We start from the raw sequence: 22,448 nt of genomic DNA on the forward strand, positions 1-22,448 counted from the left end.
TTTCAGATCCCTATCTGATTTTCCTGAATTTTATTTATTCTTAAGGGAGTAAGATGATAACCTGGGTCAGCGTGCCCTCCCTTTACAAAAATGGCCTTTGTAATATTTATACTGACTCCAGACATTACTGCTTTTTCAGTAACAGAGTTACTCAGGTTATTGTGACTGAATATTATATGACTAGAAAAGTCACAGTCTAATAGCGGTTATTGAAGTCATGCTTTTCGTTGAATTGATTTCAAGATTGCATTTTACACATTGATATAATTCTGAAAAATAATGTTAAGGAACATTTAAGCTAAAAAGTGTGAATTTTGGGAAAGATTTTTGTTCCTTTCTAGCTTACTAGAAGCAATTTGAATAAAAAGGATTAAGTGGGCTCCTGAATTCTGTACATAGTGCCAGTTCCTTCAGGTATTTCTAAGAAGGTAATGGAACACAGGATTTCTGAAGTTTTATTGGGAAAAAAAATGAACAAAAAGGGCTCCACAGTGTGAGAGAGACATGGACGTAATGGAGAGTGTCCAACAAAGGTCCACGAAGAGGGCTGAGGGACTGAGGCTGGAACATCTCCCCTATAAGGAAAGGCTGAGAGAGCTGGGACTGTTCAGCCTGGAGAAAAGAAGGCTTAGGGGGATCTCATCAATGTGTATTAAATGCCTGAAGGGAGGGTGCAAAGAGAACAGAAGAACCAGGCTCTTTTCGGTGTTGCCCAGTGACAGGACAAGAGGCAATGGGCACAGACTGACACACTGGAGGTTCCCTCTGAACCTCAGGAAACACTTTTTGACTGTGAGGGTGACTGAGCGCTGGCACAGGTTGTCCAGGGAGGTTCTGGAGTCTCCATCCCTGGATGGATTCAAAAACTATGTGACGTGCTCCTGGGCAACTGGCTCTAAGTGGCCCTGCTTGAGCCTGGGGATTGGACAAGACGACCTCCAGGTTGTTGTCTCTGTGGTTGTTGTCTCAATTCAGTTGGCCTAACTGAATTGTCCTGATTTTCTGTTCAGATTCCAAGGTGATTATCCTAGTTGCCAGCTTTAAGTCATCCCTTTTCTTAAGGGATACCTTAAGTTTTTCTTGGATGCTTGAATTTTGTAGTGTGCAGTCTACAAAAAGGAAAACATTGTAAAAAGAATTTGCCTCCTTCCTCCCTCCTTTATTTTGTTTTTCCCAATAAAATGCCTCCCCTGTTGGAATTGGTTGAAAGCTTACTGTACTTCAAAAGAAAATTACATTCTTGGAATTATTTAGAACTGTTTATACAAAATATGAAGGGGTTTCTTCTAGCTTTATTTCTCAGTCTTAAGGACATTGTCAGGAACTCTTCAGAGCAGTGTCATTCTGCTGGTTCAAGAGATGATTTCGAGAGGTAGATCTTTATGGTGGTCTTTAACTCATCTGTCTGAAAACAGCATAATTTCCAGTTCTGAACTCTCCATTGAGATAATTCTCATAAATACTTTTTATGTGACTGTATCTTTTTATCCTTCTTCATCAGAAAATGGAAAAGCAGGATGCTTGTGTTTATTATTCCATTAACAGCCTAAAGAGACAGAATTTTTAAGAGACCCTGTGATGTCTCATTTTTATCTCACCCTGACTTTTATCATGAGCCTTATGGAACTTTGAAATTTCCCAATCATCAGGTAAATTATCAGATAAACTGTTACTTCCAGAAACAATCTTTAATAACTGTGCAGTATTTGTATGCAGGTCATGTCTGATTAGTACTGTGTCCCGAGATATATTTTAACCAGAGGCTTATTCAGCTACTTTTACAATGATATTGTAACTTAAAATCTGAAACCTCTATACCGCCTACTAGAAGCTAGACAAAGTAATTTAATCTCAGCCTCAGAATTAAGTGTCTCAAAGTGACAGCCACAATTGTGCAGCCAGAGTGTGTCAGTCTTTCTGATATACAGAACAGTTTCATCATGCAAGGCTCTAATTTAATAGCTTAGTAAAGGTTGCTTCATCTGCACATATCCCAAATTCTAAGACTGGATTACAGCAATTTTTACGTCATTGGGGCACTCGTTTCCACTCGTGTGCTTAGTTTCCCAGTAATGTTATGATGACATAGTATGTTAGGAGAATATTGCTAAGGAGTTGCGGTGTCTGTGAGCTAGGAGAAAACAGGGGCATAATTGATGTATGTTCCATCATTAAGTAAAATTCCTGTACATAATTTATAAGCTGTTTGGGCTGATCAGTCTCTGTAGCATGTCACAATAAGATGACGATTTGTCTTTGATGGGAACCACAGAATGTCTTTATGGGGATGGCTCAAGTCAGCATTTTATGAATCACTTTTAAAAGCTGTCTTTAAAAAAAAATACTGTGTGTGTAAAAGCTTGGATATAAGCAGTTTACAGTAGGCAAGATAATACACTTATTCTGTAACTTAAAGGAGAAATTTTAACTGCTTAATGTAGAAATTCTTTTCTTGGTTTTTAATTCAGATCTTCAGAAATTTAGTTCTTTCCTCCCTTTCTAGACATGCTAGTTCTCAAATCCCATGTTATTAAAGCTTTCTGGGGGTGGGAGACATGGAACCAGAGTATTTGTGTACAATCTGCTTTCAGTTTAGGCCTTGGGGAGATGAGGGGGACAGGTTGAATTGAGTTTAGTCCATATTGTGTCTGCCTAATGCTTTCACAAAACATAGTTTTACAATGGGTCATTAGACTTGATTGTAAAAAACAACCAAAGGAAATTACTTCAGGGTTGAGCCTTTTATACTTCGTATAACCTTTCTTGGTTTCAGTCACGTTGACCTGTCTGGTGAAGTTGCCCATCCATTCCCAGTTTAAACATTAACTGATATTTGCTAACTGTTAAGTTCTTCTCATGTGATTAGTAATTATGGACTATATGGATAGTTGCAGTGTCAGTCTGTATGAAAAAGAGCAGAGAAATAGTACCTGTATTATATAGAGACTAAAGTGTAGAATTTATGCTTGATTTGCCTACCTTAGAGTGAGTATGTGGGTGTATATCTGTATGTATACGAATGACAGCATATTAAATAGTATTTGTGTGTGGTGTTTGATTTCACTGTAATCTGCTGTTAACAGTAGATAAAATGGTCTCTTTTCAACTTCTGTGGTTGTGGGCAAGGCAGAATTGCCTTGACTTAAGAAGCTGATGACAAGCCAAATGAAGAATAAAAATTGGAGGAGTCAAGAGTTCCTTTTTGAGGAAAAGTATCGTTTGGCTCCCAGTCAGGAAACGGAGTGTTTGTGCCGAAGTGCAGCTTGAGGAGGGCCAGAGGGAGGGTGGTGGCCTCAGCGAGTCCCTGTTTCTGTGTCCTTTGAAAGGGCATAGAAAGGGGGGACAGCTTTGGATGGGCTATTTTATTTATTTCACGATGTGGTGGGTTGACCTTGGCTGACTGCTGTACCCCCCCCCCCCAGCTGCTCTCTTGCTCCCCCTCCTCCACAGGACAGGGGAGACAATAAGATGGAAAAGCTCATGGGTCACGATAAGGACAGGGAGATCACTTACCAGTTACCGTCATGGGCTAAACAGACTCGACTTGGGGAAAATTAGTTTAATTTATTGCCGATTAAAAATAGAGTGGGATGGTGAGAAACAAGGAGAAAACTAAAACTACCTTCCTCCTTCTTCCCAGACTCAGCTTCAGTCCTTCATCCCTGACTCCTCTACCCCCGAGTGGTGCAGGGGGATGGGGAATGGGGGCTGTGGTCTGCTCACTACAGCTTCTCCTGGCCGTTCCTGCCTCCCCGTGCTCTTCTCCTCCAGCCTGGGACCTTCCCATGGGCTGCAGTCCTCCAAGAACTGCTCCAGCGTGGACCCCCCATGGACTTTGTGCAGCTACTGACGGAAACCCTGCTCTGGCGTGGTCCTCCAAAGGCCACAGGGGGATGGCGACCTGCTTCACCTTGGTCTCCTCCAGGGGCTGCAGGGGAATCTTTGCTGGGGTCCCTGCAGCACCTCCTCCCCCTCCTCCTGCTCTCACCTCGGTGCTGGCAGGGCTGTTTCTCATGCTTTTTTCCTCACTGTTGGGCAGGGTTTTGCTCTTTTCTGACCCAGGCTTTACCCAAGGCCCCCGCCGGTGGCTGCGGGGCTCGGCCCTGCCCTGAGGTGGGTTGGTTGAAACAGGCTGTGTCTGGCTCAGGGCAGCCGCGGCTGCTCCTCACAGGGGCCACCCCTGCAGCCCCCTCGCCACAGACACCCTGTGAACACGACTACATCCGCAAGGGTGTTTCTAGGGAGTAGAATTGGCTTTTTATCTGAGATTATTCAAAAGTAAAGGTTTTACTGGCAAAAATTATGCAAGGGGCCAGCAGGTTGAGGGAGGCGATTCTGCCCCTCTATTCCACTCTAGTGAGACCTCACCCAGAGTACTGTGTCCAGCTCTGGAGTCCTCAGCACAGGAAGGACATGGACCTGTTGGAGTGGGTCCAGAGGAGGGCCACAAAGATGATCAGAGGGCTGGAGCACCTCTCCTGTGAAGGCAGGCTGAGAGAGTTGTGGTTGTTCAGCCTGGAGAAGAGAAGGCTCCAGGGAGACCTTATAGCACCTTCCAGTACTTAAAGGGGGCAAAAGGAGAGGTGAGGAGGGACTCTTTATCAGGGAGTGGAGTGATAGGATGAGGGGTAATGGTTTTAACTGAAAGGGAAAATTCAGATTAGATTTTAGGAAGAAATTCTTTACTGTGAGGGTGGTGAGACACTGGAACAAGTTGCCCAGAGAAGCTGTGGATGCCCCATCCCTGGAAGTGTTCAAGGCCAGGCTGGATGGGGCTTTGAGCAACCTGGTCTGGTGGGAGGTGTCTCTGCCCATGGCAGGGGGCTTGGAGCTAGATGATCTTTAAGGTGCCTTCCAACCCGAACCATTCTATGATTTTTATGATCTGTATTTGACAGACTGAAGCAGGTCGGGGGTTTGGAATCAGGCTTTCAATAGGCAATGTACAGAACCAGAGCTTGTCAGTAACTTGGTGAAATGACTATGGTTAAAACATTCAGCATCACCCATTTGTTATGGATTAAGCACTGAAGTTAACAGCATAATGTGGTAAATGTCACCTCCTGCCCATCTCTTGTGTCCCCGGATTGGAAATTTTGTAGCTATTCCCATTTAAATCAGAATAATTATAGATTTTTATCTATAATTATAGATTTTTCATCTAAGAAAACGGCTTTATATGTGGAAAGAGCATCATTACTGAAAGCAGTAGCATTTTGGGTTTTTTTTTCCGTTGATTTGTGAACGACTTTGACAGCAAGCGTAGGCTTGTGAGGGACCTGACTTGACGGTATCCCGCCTTACAGGTTTTAAATGTATGGGTTTTTTTTAAATGGGCTGCCATTCCGCTGGAGGCTTCAGCGAGGGCACCGGGTTGCGTTTAGATTGCCCGTTTCTGACCGCTTAGGAAAAATGTGACTTGCTGAAGGAATGAGCTCAAAATAGTAATGCCGTTGTCTGAGCCAGTATCAGTTCTGGGAGTTTAGCTTTGTAGACTGTAATTTAAAGAAAACAGTAGAGCACAATGAGGAATATATATAGTAATTGAGGAGACACTACTTCTGCAAAGACAGATTTTAATTGCTTTTGTAAAACATCAGTAATCATGAGCTGAAGAGAAAAATCTTGTCTGCTGGGGCCACAGATTCCCATTGCCATAAATCGATTTCTGTTCTTACACCAAAGTTTATTGCAGTTTTTGCTCTGCATGTTCAAATGATTTTGGGCATGCAGTGACTATTAGGTGTGTGAGACGATCCAGGATTTTAGGTGGGTTCTGTAATTTTTTTTATCAATATAGTTATTTAATTGATTTGCTTTAGAAAACTGTTAGGACTGACTATCTCTGTTATGATTGTCATTGTTACAACTTGAATTTAGTTCGCAGAAACTGTATAGGAGATAAATAGTGCTGCAGAAGAAGAAAACAAGTAATGAGGGGAAACAAATTGAAAATCTTAAAAAAGCAAAATTGTGATTGTTTATTGTTTAAATGAGCCTGTGATGTACATGGATAAGATGACTTTTCTTCCAGACCGGTATGTGCTCTTTTGCACACATTAAATGAATGACCATCTTAGAGCATCCCTGTTTTTCTGTCCTGTTCACATCGGTTACACTCAGCTGGGTTTAGCTCTGTTAGAGCATCCTCATGGCTGGTAAATGCAAAGAGTACCTTGTTCAAACCAGTGTAAATTTAGTTAGCCGTAGAAGAGTACAAATAGATGGCAAAGGAGTAGAGATGAAAGTAAAAGCTTGCTTTTGCATACAGTGGTAGGTTCAGCTCAGCATTTCAGTCTAAGGCTAGATTTGTTCTCTTTAGCCTGCACACCCCAAAACATTAGGCAAGTAACTTGTACTGCTGTTCTGAAAATCCACCCTTCAGCATTTCCCTTCCTCAGAACACAACCTGTTTCATCTGATTCAAAACTTCTTTTCCTTGAAATTTTCTGTCCAAAGTCTCCTGAGGTTTTGAGCAGCATCCTTTATCCTGATCAAATTCATTGCTTCACAGAGAGGTGAGGACAGAGGGTCAGGGGAACTCTTCCTGTAGCTGATTCTTAGTGTTGTCCTTCTGAGCTGTCGAACTGTAGCCAGCATTTTGAGTTCACAGCAGATTTAATGTTTAGTCACTTTTTCAGGAAGACAATAACATCACATGATCTTAAAGTAAGTAGGGTGAAGCTATTAAATTCTGGAAAAAAAATAAAAAATAAAAATACAGTGCCTTAATAGGCCATTTCAAACGCATTTGTTATGAGAAAATACTGTGGGTATGTCAGGACATTTTCTTGAATACTTGTACATACATTCTTAATTTAATTCTCTGAAATTTTTGTGTGAACAGTAATGGCTTGTTCATAGTTAACTCCTTTTCTGTTTTACTTGTTGCACTCTACTGTTTTAGTACTTGAGGATACTGTTACGATTGAAGGATACATTGGAGAAATACCAAGAGTAAAGAGGTATTGTATGTTTAATGGAGAGAAAGGGATGTATGAATTTTAGCAATCTGGGCCACCCGCAGAGCTTTTTTCTGAAGTTTTGAACTTCCTTACTATATTTAATATCTCGCTTTTGAAACTAAATAAAATGAATTTTAAGAATCACAGAATCACAGAATCTTCTTGGTTGGAAGGGACCTTTGAGATCGAGTCCAACCAAAAAAAAACAAACCACCAAAACCAAACACCAAAACAAAACCAAAAACCACACAAAACAAACATCCACAACCACACACCACACCCACCAACAAACAGACGCAAACCAGCAATCTCCACCCATGTGACACATTCTGGAGTCTTCAGAAACAGAATTGTTGTTGGGCGCTAATTCCAAGCGCAAGGTATAGATTTCAAGCTAGTAGCATATGTGCTGTACGCTTGGTAATACATGCACCTTTCTCTGAAGCTTTTTTGAGTTGCTGTAGGGTGGAAGGCAATCTTCTTACGAAAGAAGAGACTGTGTCAAACATACCACCCACTATCAGAAACCTGATGGGACTGGTTGCCTCGCCCAGGGCATGCCTCGCCCATGTGATGCTGCGACACAGAGAAAAGATGAGCAATTCTGACAGCATTAATCTGAGTTCTTCCCTGTCTTGTAATGGACCCGGTTCCTGCCTACACCAGTTGAAGAAGGAGTTTGGCTGTTACACAACATCCCCACCTTAGTTGATATGAGGAGGAATAATTGATATTAGTTGCTTGGCCAGGAGCAGGGCATGTCTCTTCCAGTTAAGTTTGGCTTTTCTTTGCTCCCTGTATTTACTTGAGCCAGGAAATCCCACTGATGACACTCAGGGATGCCTTCACTACATAGCTAACATGCTGCCGGCCAGCTGGGGTTGGTTTGGGTGGGAGCATTTGCACAGCAGAGCCCGAAGCCAATTAGTGTCCTTGTTATTTCTGCACTTGTGTGTGTCTGGCAGCATGTGATTGCTCTGGGGAGCTCGGGGATTCCTTTGCAATCAGTCATGTCTGCTGTGGGACAGCTTGTTTGTGCTGCAGGGCAGGGAGAAAAGATGGTAGAGGAGCTTAGGGTCTGTCCTTGCTGCACGTGGGCAGCTTCCATCAGAGGTAGACCTGTAAGCCTGCCCGTCCACTGCGAGCTCAGCATCTAAAGCACTTCCAAACTGAAGAGGTATGGACTCAAACGTGAGCAACAGCCCAGGTTAGCTGTACAGTGTGTTAGGCAATTTGTGTTGCATCCTTATATTTCAGATGCTATTTTTTCTTGTTGGTCCTGTCAGAGATCCAAAATAACTTGTTTAGAAGGTTGTTTTTACCCAGTAGTTACAGAGTTAGAAGAATGTAACTCCGGAAATAAATCCAGTATTAAAGTTTTGTAATAGGTCCTGATTTTCCTCTTCTGCCTTTACACATAATTTTTTTATTTGATCTTCTTAGGCCCTCTTTTCTCTTTATTATTTTCTTGACTGTTTTTGTTATTTTCACTTAAGTTTTCTAATTCTTTTCACCTTTTGTATTTACCTGATGCTCCTTTCAATCTATCACTGCTTTTGCTGCTTCTTTACGTTTCTTCCTTTTGTTTTTCTTTGGATAAATTAGCTACTTTGTTTTCTCTCCATATGGCCTTGCCTTCCTTAACTACCCTGCTCCCATGTGGTTTTTTTTCCAGTGTTAGCCTTAAGGAAAGGAAGCTCTGTATTCATTAAGAAGTGAATAATGGTGGAAGGAAATGTGTGCAAGTGTACATGAAATAGCGCTTAATCCTTTTCCCTGAAGATGCTGGAGAAGGTCAGACAGGTTGGTGAGAGACAACTAGGAAGTACGGAATGGTACATTGACAGCCTTGTTGTGGGGAAAGAAGTCTTTCAGGAAATGGTGAATAACCTCTAAGTATAGTGATGTAACTGGGAAAGGGAAAGAAGGGGTAATAGAACAAGCTGAAAACAATAAAAATTGTTGCTGCCAAGGCTGGAGTTTCCTGCATCTTTGAGGATTTTCTTTAAACTCATGTTTTCAAGCTGCTTGAGGTATCTGCACTGAACTTTGAAGCGAACAGCTAAGAAATCCTGCTCTGTGTCTGGCTGGGAGCTGTGTTTCAGTGGCACGCTGTGTAGCACCATTGGGATGTGCAGGGATGGGGAGGGACCCTCGGTGGATGCCCTCTTCCATCTTTCAAACAGATATTCTTTCCCAGCAGCTACTGAGGGGTGCCAGCCGATGGACTGAGTGAAGCTGACTGTTTTTTGAAATACAGGAGGTCTATTATTATCTGATTGCTATTTGCAACACTGACAGGCAGTTGTTAAAGCTAACTAAAGATGAATAACCAGGGCACTTCCTCCTCACTTATCCTTGTATCAAACTAGTAAAATACCAGTTCAAATTGAATCTGTTTGCTCTAATAACATTAACATGCTTCTGTGGGTCTGGGTCACAGGGGTCTGACAATAACCTGAGTTTCACAGCACATTAAATGGTGTTGTAAACTTAGGGCAAAGAAATTCAATTACATGTTCTCTTCATATATTTGTATTTCAAGATCAAGCATTCCCTATCACAGTCCTGAAGCACATACAACTACGATTGGAGGTATATGTACATGCCATTAATGTTATGTTACTTTTTTATATCCTTTTTAACCAGTGAAAAAAAATGCCCTGAAAATTATTTTGTTCTGCACACTGGTTTACCAGATACATTTAAATGCCCTTTTTTAGACTAACATAGGATTTAATATTCTGATTAGTTCATTCCAACTTCATCCTCTCTGCTAACAATGCCAAGTAATGTGAATTGCGTCTACTGACTCGTAGGTAAAGTTGAGTTTAATTTTAAACAGTTCCAAAAACTAGAGAGCTATGATTCATTTTAAGCTGTTTGTAGCTTGATTTCGTTTACACTTGCTGTGAGCAATTCTGCTGTATAAGCTTCCTCACTGGACTTGGTTAGTACTACTGTTGTGTTGTAATCTGCATTAATTATCTATTAATTAGTGAAAAACTGCTCTGAAGCATGACCTAAACCACTAATTAACCTTTTCAGGTTTTTTTTTTTTAATAGAATTTTATCTGCTGGTCAGACTATGTGGAAGTAAAAAAGTTATCTTTATGGGAGAAGAGGTTTATAGGGCTAGAATGTTTAGGCTATCAAATATAACCTGCCTAGATCTGTTTGTCATTAAGCTGTATTTCAAAGCTTGCATTTTGCAGTGAGCCATCAAAAAAGGAGTGAGTTTTGTTTGATATCTGAGATGGAGCACTCATTGTTATGGAAGTAGAGGTGTGATTAACTCCATTTTCAAAAATGCTGTACCAAACTTTAAAAAAAAAAAAAAGCAAACAAACAAAAAAGACTTCTTTTAAGTTTAGGCCTCCTGCTTGTTTTGCTTATTTAAGTTATTATCCAACCTGTGAAGTCAGAGAGAAGGTAACTTAATCAGATTAAATGCTTTAGAAGTAAAACTTGATCACAATGTTTTGCCCCATTCTAATTCTAAGCTTTGAAAGGAGGTCATAAGTGAGATTTAAAATTACTGCTTTTTCTGTTATGCTTGATGTTGGTCTAGGCTTCATAATGCTGGTTAGACAGTTTAAAAAAAAAAAATGTTGCTTAGTCTTTTCCTTATTGAAGATGACGAAATATTTATTAAGTTTTCTTGAAATAAGTATGGGGAAAAAAAAATCTACAGCATGTGAAAAAGTATGATTCAGTGTTTATCAAGTTATGTTTTATTAATAGCAACAATGCTGTAAACAGATGCTTTACTGATTACTTAAAAAGACACAAAAATAGTCCTTGTATGGAGTAGGGGAAAAAGGATCTAAGGTCACGAGTACTGTAACTGAGGTTTTGTGTGCCTGCAGCACAAATTGCTGTAGTTGGACACGCATGTGCTCTTTGCCTTCTGGAAGCATTGAACTCCCTGCTAAAACTCATCTCCCAGTACTGCTTTTTTTTAGTCCTCTGGTGTCTGGAGTTGAAAGTACCGGGATGTTATTGTTCTTGAGCACCACACAGGTTTTGCGAGCCTCATATTAACTTGAGCTTTAGTGTCATTCAGTAGGGATATGGGAAAAACTGTGGCCGCACTTCATGTGAAAATAAGCTGCCAATAAATCTGATTGCCAGACCATAGATTTCCTGAGCTCAGGTGCGGGGTTGGGGTGGGTGTTAATGTTCAGTGCATCGTGTGTGAGGTGGTCAGGGGTTTCTTTCCTGAATTAAAGGAGTCTCTGAAGGTATGAGAGGCTTGGTCTTATGCTCCCTATGAGTTATATCCTGTGTGAAAGTGTCCTAAGTTGTTGGGTTTTTTTTCTAATATACATGGTAACCTGCCTAGCATCTGAAAGACAAAGATCTGTGAGAAGGTGGAAGTGGTACTTTTGGTTAACAAGATTTTCTAGACTACCATGGTGTTTATTATTTTTCCTGTTTTCCTAAGAAAATGTGGATTGTAAAGTTTTGCCTCCTGTACAGGTCTGTCATTGTTTCCATTCCCCTCCCTCCTTACTAGTTTTTACTCCTCTGACACATTTCAAACAGATTTGTGAGAAGTTTTGTGGTGTAAAGGATACTATTTTTCCAGAAGTTCCATGAAAAAGTTTGCCTCTTTGATCCGTGCTCCCAGTATGAGAAAGGGGGAGGGTATGAGCTAAACTCTTATTAGAGGGCATTAATTCACATGGCTGTTTGTTGTGAGGGTGCACATTCAGAAGAGATCAAACTCCACTGATTCTACCCTCTGAGATATTACGTGGGGAAGGGGGCAAGGGTGGTTTTTTTGTGGTTTGTTGGTTTGGTTTTGTTTTTTAAACTTCAGAATGGTGGTTTGACCCCAGTTCCAAATGTATGAATTTTAGATTTTGGGTAGCTTGTTGTTACGTTGTTAATCCTGATTGTTTTAAGAATACCGTGAATTGCTCCACTATATTTTCAGCCATAAAACCAAGTACAGTTTTAATATGGCAATGCAATTGAATATTTTAAAAAGGAATAAACTGGTTTATTCCAAATAAACCACAGTATTAGGAAATAGCAAAAGGAATGTTCTCTGCTTCTCGTTTATTTCTTATGCCTACCATAATGCAATCACTTTTGTTATACAAGTAAATAAAATGGTGCCATGCTTTCAACTCCTTAATGAAGCATTAGATTAGAAAATAACTGATTGTATTGTGAGACAAAGATATGGCTGTTACTGTCATGAAAAGGTAGAAGTGAATAATTTAGCAACTGTTAATAGCACCATTACCATATTACTAAATTCACAGCAGGATGTAATGAAATTTTTGTCAAATGCAACTGCAAAAATCACAAAAATAATGCCTTTTAACTCCTGTTGACGTTATAATGTCTCCTTTTAATATTAATTGTTATGGTATCAGGCTAGTCCTGCTCACTTCTTCATTAGATCACATTTTTGTTTGAGAATTTTTATATATTTTAAAAAACCTGAGAAAGATGGTATGCCAGAAGTAGTTGTTTATTTCTGGGCTGTTGTTGCCGTATCACAGAAATTAATTCAGAGTATGAATGTGTCCTGCTTCCAACTGGGTTAGGGTTAATTTTCCCAAGCCCACATGTGTTTTTGTTGCCAGCTGAGGCTAAATCATGACAGAATGCCACATTATTAAAAAGTTTATTAATGAGTCCTCAAAACAGGTAGTGGAGAAACACTATCAACAGCTATTTACAAAATTAATTCATCCATCAAAGTCTAAATGAGGAGATTTGGTTGAACATGGTTTTTAATTGACCTGACTGGTTATCTACTTTGCTGTGCTGGATGTAGCTCAGCTAGTACTTCATAGTTTCATGCTTTCCTTTCATCCCACCCCCCGCCCTTCCCCGCTTCTGGGGTAAGTTTTTTTCCTTTTCTGAAATATTTGACAGATTGTAGCTGTAGTTTCACATACTGTCAAAGAGTTTTCCAACTTCAACCTATACATACTTTCTCACCTGAGAAGAGGTAGAAAGTAACCCCTACTTGGAGGAAGGTATCTAGCACTAGCTTTCCCTTGCTGTCTCTTATCTGCCTATTCTAGGCTTTGTAGAATAAATGATACAAATCTTATGTTTATAACTTGGGCACATTTTACACTACCTATTACAATAATATGCCCTTTTTTTTATTCTTCATTGTTAAATCTTGCTTCTGAATATTAGCAAACTCTGTCATTTGTGCTCTTTAAATATAGGACTTGATGTGTTATGACTGTTGTACTGTTGTAGGCAGTTGGTGATAGTATTTGTGTTTTACTCTCTGAATATTACTGGCTTCAGAAAACGAGTTCTGAGGCAGTTTTCTGACCTGCAGTCTCCTTGGTGTGAGAAGGATATGCATAAATCTTGGTAGTCAGCTTAGCCATGAACATGCTATTGGGATATGCTTCACAGTGCTTTTCCCTCAGACTTAGAAAGTCATGTAACTTTGACTGAAATGTCTTTGTTCTCCATACAGTAAGCTAAATATTTATTTGTTACCTATTAATTTAGGTTTGAATGAAATTTTTGGGGAAAATATTTTAGTCCTGCCCTAAGACTTGTTTAAATATTGCTATCACAAAATCACAGAATCTTCTTGGTTGGAATGGACCTTTGAGATCATCGAGTCCAACCACAAAAAAACAAAAACCAAAAAACCCCACCAAACACCAAAAACAAAACAAAAACCACACAAAACAAACACCCACAACCACACACCACACCCACCCACAAACAGACACAAACCAACAATCTCTGCCACTAGAACATGCCCTGAAGTGCCACATCTACATGTTTCTTAAATACCTCCAGGGGTGGCGACTCCACCACCTCCCTGGGCAGGCTGTTCCAGTGCCTGACCACTCTCTCAGTAAAGTAATTCTTCCTAATATCTAACCTAAACCTCCCCTGCCGCAACTTCAGACCATTTCCTCTGGTCCTGCCATTATTCCCTTGGGAGAAGAGGCCAACACCCACCTCTCTACAACCTCCTTTCAGGTAGTTGTAGAGGGCAGTGAGGTCTCCCCTCAGCCTCCTCTTCTCCAAACTAAACATGCCCAGTTCCCTCAGCCTCTCCTCATAGGACTTGTTCTCTAGATCCCTCACCAGCTTGGTGGCTCTCCTCTGGACACGCTCCAGCAGCTCAATGTCCTTCCTGTAATGAGGGGCCCAGAACTGAACACAGCACTCGAGGTGAGGCCTCACCAGTGCTGAGTACAGAGGCACGATGACTTCCCTGCTCCTGCTGGTCACACTATTCCTCATACAGGCCAGGATGCTGTTGGCTTTCTTGGCCACCTGGGCACACTGCTGGCTCATGTTAAGCCGGCTGTCCACCAACACCCCCAGGTCCTTTTCTGCTGGGCAGCTTTCCAGCCGCTCTTCCCCAAGCCTGTAGCGTTGCCTGGGGTGGTTGTGACCGAAGTGCAGGACCCGGCACTTGGCCTTATTAAACCTCATTGCATTGGCCTTGGCCCATTGATCCAACCTGTCCAGATCCCTCTGTAAAGCCTGCCGACCCTCAAGCAGATCAACACTCCCACCTAGTTTGGTGTCATCTGCAAACTTACTGAGGGTGCACTCAATCCCCTTACCCAGATCATCAATAAAGATATTAAATAAGACCGGCCCCAAAACTGAGCCCTGAGGGACACCACTGGTGACCGGCCGCCAACTGGATTTCACCCCATTAATTACAACTCTCTGGGCACGGCCATCCAGCCAGTTTTTTACCCAGTGAAGAGTACGCTTGTCTATGCCATGATTCGCCAGCTTCTCCAGGAGAATGCTATGTTGATATTTGCTTGAGAATCTGAAAATGAAGCTGCTTAGATCATTTTAATTGAATAAAACATAAAATGAAAGTGTGAAAAGATAATTGGGTGAAATAATTTGTTCATTTTAACATAATTTATTTTACCTGTCAGTGTCTCTTTTGAAATGCTCCAGCTGGTGGAATTACATTATTACATCTCATTCTCATTTTCGATCTTTGGAGTATAAACACTACTTCTGAAGAAGAGCAAATCAAAACAAATATGATGGGACTTGTGCTTTGTATTGACTGCATTTTTGTGCTTCATTTGAAGGTCATTCGGTGAGACTGCTGGGTCAGAAAAAGGATAATGGAAAACGTTTGGGGGGAGCACGACTGGACTTGCCAAAGATTAGGAAGAATCCACTGATAGAAATAATTTCCATCAATACAGGGTAAGAATCTTCCAAACTTATAAAACATTCACTACTGCTGAGGAGTTCCATTTATCTCTTTCTGCAGGCCTGGTGTATTACTCTTAAGTTACACAGAGGGAGGCAGGGTGACCACTTTTAAATAGTAAAAGATTTTAAAGGCATTTTTCTGGAAAATAAATCCCTGCGTATTTGGGTACAAGCCCTGTTCCTGAGCTCATACAATCATGCATTCCTCTTTGTAAGTTATCTAACTCTTTCCCCCCCCCAAAAAAATCATAAGAAAATTGGAGGAGAAAAAAACATTTAGGGTTTGTTTTTTTTTTTTTCTTCCTTGTGCTCTTTTGATTTCTAAGAAGACAGTTCAGCAATATCGTTAGTAACTCATTAAGATCTGTAAGCTCCTGATTGTCAGCCCAGATGTATCAGGGCCTAAATTAGATCTCGTTATTTGCTTCTTGCCCCTCTAATATGTTTGTAAAGAGTTATTATGCTTACATTTCAGCCTTTTCTTTGTTTGAATAAGCTACCCTCTGCCTATCGAGCAACTCTGGATGCCCATTTCTCCATAAGACTACAAGCATTTTTCTGTTCTGTGTTTCTACTTTGAGAAATTCTAGTTTAGTCTTCCTTTCCTTGATCTTTCCTTTTGTCAATTATACTTGGTTGTCTCCCATTGGTCAATTTCCTTAAAAAAATTGAAACAAAACAAACCCACACAAATCCTCTTCTGACTTTCCCATCTTCTCTGACCTATGTAGTAATTTCTCAGGTGGTAAAATATAAAATGCATTGCTCTGGGCATCCCAGATAGGTGTAAAGTTACTGCCTAGGAAAAAAAAATGTGGTAGATCTTAGCTCTCTCTGTTTTGAGTTTAGTCTAGCACTTTCATAAACATCTCATACAAAAGTTTTGCTACTGTCCTCCATCTCTCTTACTTCCTTGTCTTAAGTAATCTTGCCTCTGTAATTTGCTCTAAAAAGTAATGTGCTATTTAGGTCAGAATACTAATTCAAGGCTTAGTGTGGTTACTTTTTCTCTTCCTCTGACTTACAGTAAACGTATGGGATAACATTTTGTCATATTGCTGACTTAAAATACCTTTTTAAATGCAGTTTCATGCATTGATTGTTTCTTGAAGTCAGGATATGAGCTCTTCTGGTGCAGTTACTTTCAGTGATTTAATTTTTTTTTCCCTTATTGTCTTTCCTGTTAACATCTTATTTGTTCCCGTGTGATCAAAATCCTTTCTGTGCTTAAAAATAAGCAAAGCATTCTTTTACATTTGGTTCTAAGTTTCAGATGGTATAAATTTTTCTTTTCCTTTAGTACTTATCACAATCTAATGTTGTAATACCTTTCTGGTTGTAAATGTTGTCAGGATGTAAATGAATTGAGCCATGGTCTTGTTTACATGTCTTTTGATTTGTAGTAGTGCATTTAAGATGTTAAAAATCTATTGCTCTTTCTAATACTGGGTTATTGGTAGCCTAATTATAGAGATTGATACAATAAGGGAACTGCAGGGTATATACACTTGGCATTAGGTGTCTGATGAGAGAAATTGCATGTATTTTGAACATATATATTTTCATACTGGGCTTTTAAAAAAAGTGTATTTCCTAAGTTCAAACTGCAGACAATTAACTTCTGAAGATGTCACCTTTGGAAAACCTTTTATTTAGAACCTGGTAGTTTACAAACACTAATTACTTTGCTTAGTAGTTATTGCATTTCTCAGGTTGATAGAATATGGATTTTATACAATAGGTTAATCTAAAAACAGTAGAAACGACAAAAATATATTTATTTCATGGAGAATAGAGACAAATAAGACCTGATAAGAGCAGAGTATTCTGAAAACCTCAAGCAAACAAGTCAGTTGTATAAGATATCTAAATTAACTAATGTCCCATTCTATGTTATATTGCATACTCAGGGACTCCTATATCTCTTGAAATACAGGTTATTGTGTTTTCATGTCCTTCTCTTCCCCTTCCCCCTCCCCAACATCTTCCACCTGTGTATTGCAGGTGATTTTTTTGTTTACTACTCTGGGTTTGAAAACTAAAGCATAGCTTTAGAAAAGGCAACACTGCTCAGCACTCTGAAAATATAAAAATATAATCAGTGAAGATCAAGACGCAGTACTCGTTACTTGCTGTGACTTGACTGTAGTCTTCATTTTATTGGCTTTGCCGTAGTAGTCTGGCTATGGCAATTTTTAGTATCAACACCACATTTGATCTGAGCTGTTTTCTCTGTGTAAAGACTGGAGAAAACTTTGAAATTTAGCTTTTGGTACAGTGCTCTTTATTAAGAGGTGAATTTGGATCAGACTAGAAGGTCTTAAAATAGTAAGAAATGCTTTGTTAAAAATAGTCATTTCCTCTTTGGAAATACGTTTGTCTGATGATGTTGAGTGATAGCAGCACGAGCAGGGCTGCTCTGTGAAGGAGGACAAGAAGGGACCAGAGGGTGCCACCAGCACAGGCAGTGCCAGCACCAATGGGACACCCTGTGCCACAGGGCCTGATCACAGTGGGAAAAGCTGGGGGCTGGCAGTAGGACCCATCAGCAATCCCAGCCATGGCAAATCATCAGCAAGGGCCTGGTTCTCGCTCGGGGCTCCAGTCAGGATCAAAAGGAAATGAGCTGGAGACAGGACTGGGGAGAGGCTACACAGGTCTGAGGTCCATCCTGGAGATGAGCACAGGGCTGGAGGCAGGCATGGTATTTAAGCTCAAGCCAGGACTGGGGACATAAGCCTGAGCTTAACTGGGGCTCCTGGCCCAGAGGTCTCTGGTGGAGACAGCACCTAAAGCTGATCAGGTCAATTAGGGCCTGATGGTGCCCACAGGGGTGTGACAGGTGGTGGTATATTATCATTTACACATGGGGCTTAATGGACCCTTGGCCTCTTCTGTAATTCTGTGAGGGAAGAAAAAGCTTGTTGGAGCACCTCAGCCCTCAGCCCCAAAGCACTGGAGTTTTTGATGGCTTACACTAACCCCTTTCCAGTAGTATGAATATCTTTATGTGCATGGACACCTGCCAGCTGGAACTATTTTTCTGAGAATTCAGTAGAACCAGTTTATTTTCAGGAGTCTTCAAACATGCTGATTGCTAAGATATCCCTCATTCTCGTACAACTGTGTCTCAGAATGTGGGTGCAATTGAAATGCAACACCATAGAGTAAGATTTGTTTCTTAACTCAAGGTGGGCTCAAATTCTCTTCAGTAATTTTGACTTGAGGCTTCTTGTTATTGATGCCTCCTTCTCTCAAACACGGACGAGAAAAAAAAAATTCTGTCCTGGAGGGTTCTGTCTTTGTATAACTGTGAACTTTTTCCTTACTTGCCCATGCACAAATGCATGCCTACTTATGCACACATCCCTCTGTGTGTGTTTTACCCAGATGGCTGCTGTACCTGAACCTCCTCAGTTGTTCCTTTGCATGAATGAAGTGGCAAGTTTGTCCCTAAAAAGGTGTTGCTGTGCCCTTAGAGGGACCTGCATCTTGTTCAACGTTTGGCTTTTTTTCAGAAGCAATGGACATTTTTTCTGCTGTTAATTTTGGTTGCTCTGAGCTTTGCTGTTTTCTCATTTAGAAATCCAAGCTATCTTTCTCTGTTTAATTTACTGTGGCAATTAATGGTTTCTATCAACAGACTGTGACTCTAGAGAAAACCTTTCATCCCAGAAGCAACATGTTTCAGTTTCCAAGTGTGTTCACAGAGACTATGGCAAGTACCAGAATGGGGACACGAGACTTATAAGGCTTCTCTGACATACAAAGATACATTAGTGAATTTTAATTTTTCCATGGGCCAAATACATAAGGAATCCTTACCATCCTGGTATCCCATACAAGCTGTAGATTGTCCTCTGTAATTTTCCCCTAAGGAATAAGTGACCCTTTCTTCCTGTATTGTTTGCTTTCTCTGTTATCACCTAGAAAATATTTTTCCAGTATTTTTCAAATAAATTATTCAATTTTTTTCTATAGAATAGGCAGTTAATAAAAAATAACGATTCCAGCAGAGCTTGGATAGTTGTCTTAATATCTACTAAGTTCTGCAGTTATATTAGTAGGTCTAAACCTAGAAACAGTGGTTTGTTCCTGTCCTCCAAGATGATTTTTTGCTTTGAATTTAGGGCATTTGGTTCAATCTCTTTCACTTTTATTTATGTCCTAAGCATGTATTATACAGGTCATCATACTGGAACAAGCAAGGTAATAGCACCCGAATAACATGTTAAATGCTGGTTGGAGAAGAGTTGTTCACTGATCTCCTAATGTGATTATTCCGTCTGTTAGTTTGAATTAAGAAAGAGGAATGTTCTCAAATCCATTTTGCATTGCAACTTCATTTTTGGTCTAGGGAAAAGTCTTTTCTTCTCATGATCTAATCTTCACTGGTGCCAGTTTCATAACCTCTATAGCCACTTAGCTCTGTTTAATGGTATCAAGACTTGGTCTTCCACCTTTTAAGTAAGTAATTCTGTATCCTGAGCTCTCTACTTTGTAGCTTGGACTATTATCTTCTGACGTATCTGTGGCATTGACATGCCCTGAGCTCCCTTATATCCAAGTTGCTACCAATCGCATACATTTCAAATATGATTTTATTTGTGCTTTGCCTGGATGCCTTGGGAAGCATGAGAGGAGTGTAGTATGTGCTGAGTGTGAGCCCACACTAGAACTTACTGTTGGGTGGGTTTGCATGTAGGTTCACTGAGGTGCTTTCTGTACTCTTTCTGAAGTTTCTGCCTCTCTTTCCTTCTGGAGCAGGCAAGTTATTGTACTGCTGGCGCAGCTGGCTAGAGAAGAAGAAACACGCATTATACAGGGGATGCAAAACCAAAAGGAACGCAACAGTGTGCATGCGTGCATCAGACTGTCTTGAGAGCTGAGATCTGGTGCAACTCATGTTACACTTGCAGTATGAACATACCCAAAGGGCTGAGTCTCTGTCCAAGTTTTCCTGTTGTTCTTCCTCATCGGAATCCCATAGAGTCTCATTCTCTTGTTACCTTTATAGATTCCCCTATTAAGCTGCTCAGAGGACAGGGAGATGTTTAAGATTCAGCCCACAAACAGTGTAGTTCTGAGGGAGTATAGAACCACAGTTGTACTGAGAGGACTCTGTAATTCAGTGGAAGCACTGTCCGCTTCTCAATCTGCACATCTGTATGTTTTCTTTTGGGATAAGGGCTTTTAAACGCATTATTAAAATGAAAAGTAAATTAAAATTACCCATCTAACCAAGCCCGATAGATTATTCCTGTAGTGCTAGAGCATCTTACAGAAGATCAGCATGTTACTTTATCTTGGAAAGATTTTCAGATCTACTTTTGAGTCTTAAATACCAATTAAGGCATTACGCTTCAAACTCAGGACTCTTAATGTTGAAAAAATGCAAACTTTCTTCTCAAGGGACAGTCCTTGCTAACAAACTTTATGGTTAGAGTGATCATACATAGGAGTGCTTAGGACTTTATTTAGAAGATCTTGATGCTTGTTACTGGTTTTGTAGGTTTTTTTAGGCAATGCTTTGAAGTTCTGTGTAGTGGTGATCATTCAGAATGTTTCTAAGCTGCTGATGGATCTGAATCTAGCAGAAGAATTAAAGTTGTGCTACATAAAGTGCTTGCTTTGTTTTGTGAATCAAGTAACCAAAAATTAATCATAAAAGAAAAAAAAAAGGCTGTAAATTTACTGTTGTCAATCCTGATGTTCCCAGGTAGGAATATTTCCTTGGTTATGAATTGTGAAAGGTTAAAATTCTATTTTTTCATCATTTTCTGTTGTAAGCAGCTTTTTCAGTTTTATGATGAATTTGGGAGTATGAGGATTGGATTTTCTCCAAGACTTGCATTTTAGTTTTATATGAGGTCATGTAATAGTCTTTCGATATATTGCATTTCAGCATTTGTTTAGGATCAAGTATATAAACCACCCTGGAGTTGTATGTCCATGAAAGTGTAGGTTATTCTGGTTTTGGTTTTGATAATTTTTTTTTTTTTCCATTTGTGCCAAAAAAGAGGATGTAAACTTAAATGAAATGCTTTCAACTCCATGTTTTTTGATTGTGGGTTTTTTTTTTTTTTATGTGGATATATGAAATATTTTATTTAGTTAACTTTTGCTCATAGTCTAAAACTTCACAGCACTAGATGGTTTTCTGCTTATAATAACTGGTGTAATAACTAGGTACCTGTGAGGTTAGGTTACAAAAAAATGTAAAATAAGGCTGGTAAGAGGTTTGGAAAGTCTTTGGTGGTATGTATGGATTCATTTTGCTATAGGTACCCTTCACTGAATTGGCACAGGCTGCTTTCAATATTAAAAGCAGATCGTATTTTATCTCGTTGATTGCTGCAGTTGGTTGAGATGTCTCGTGGACAAGAAATATCAATGGCTTTCCCCAGATGGCAGTACATAAGGAGGCAGTGGCATCATCTCAGAAATGAGGGGTTTACAAACAGAAAGATCAGGAAGAGAAGCACTATTTGCCAAATAGAGTGGCTCTATTTGCCTCCTCTGATGGAGGGGTAATTATTGCTTCAGAATCAATTGATGCCAGTACACTGGCAGCTGTGTAGAGTCTGGTTAGAACAGTATTTATTCCTTTGCCACCATAAGATACTCCAGTGAGGGGCATCGAGGTCCTTGGGACCACTTGAGGATACTACTACAGATTTTATCAGTGAAATATGCATCTAATTATTAATCTGACAGTACTGCAGTGACTCAAGTGTTAACCAGGCTCAGGTGCAGAAGCAGAGACCCAGGGGTACACGACACAGGAATGAACCATGTTGAACACAGGGTTGGGAGACTGGTCTGATGAAGTTTAGGGTCTGTCTCTTCTTTGATGTTATTTCACCTGGTTGGCTCTTGTCCAGCTGTATCACCGAGATGCTGAATGGCTACAGTGGCTTGGGCTTGTAGAGGGGAGACCTTACTGCTCTCTGCAACTACCTGAAAGGAGGTTGTAGGGAAGCGGGGATTGGTCTCTTCTCCCAAGTCACAGGTGATAGGACAAGAGGAAATGGCCTCAAGTTGCACCAGGGGAGATTGGAATATTCAGACTGAATATTCAGATTGGATATTAGGAAAAATTTTTACACTGAAAGGGTTATGAAGCGCTGGAATGGGCTACCCAGGGAAGTGGTTGAGGCACCATCCCTGGAGGTTTTCAAAAGACGGGTTGACATGGTGCTTAGACGTAGTTTAGTAATGGGGGGTGTGTGTGTGTGTGTGTATGGTTTTCTTTTGTGTGGGTTTTTTTTTTTA

General features: G+C 40.3%; 1 protein-coding gene across 2 annotated transcripts in view; it reads left to right on the forward strand.

Moving 5' to 3' along the window:
- Positions 1–22,448, forward strand: part of CDKAL1 (CDKAL1 threonylcarbamoyladenosine tRNA methylthiotransferase) — a 424,960-nt gene that overhangs the window by 141,070 nt on the left and 261,442 nt on the right. For both annotated transcript variants that reach the window (XM_074146151.1, XM_074146152.1), the window contains exon 8: positions 15,044–15,164. In XM_074146151.1, coding sequence (XP_074002252.1) covers positions 15,044–15,164 — 121 coding nt within the window. The remainder of the gene's footprint in view (positions 1–15,043; positions 15,165–22,448) is intronic.

The sequence above is a fragment of the Numenius arquata genome, chromosome 4 (genome assembly GCF_964106895.1).
Source record: "Numenius arquata chromosome 4, bNumArq3.hap1.1, whole genome shotgun sequence".
Taxonomy (NCBI): Eukaryota; Metazoa; Chordata; class Aves; order Charadriiformes; family Scolopacidae; genus Numenius; species Numenius arquata.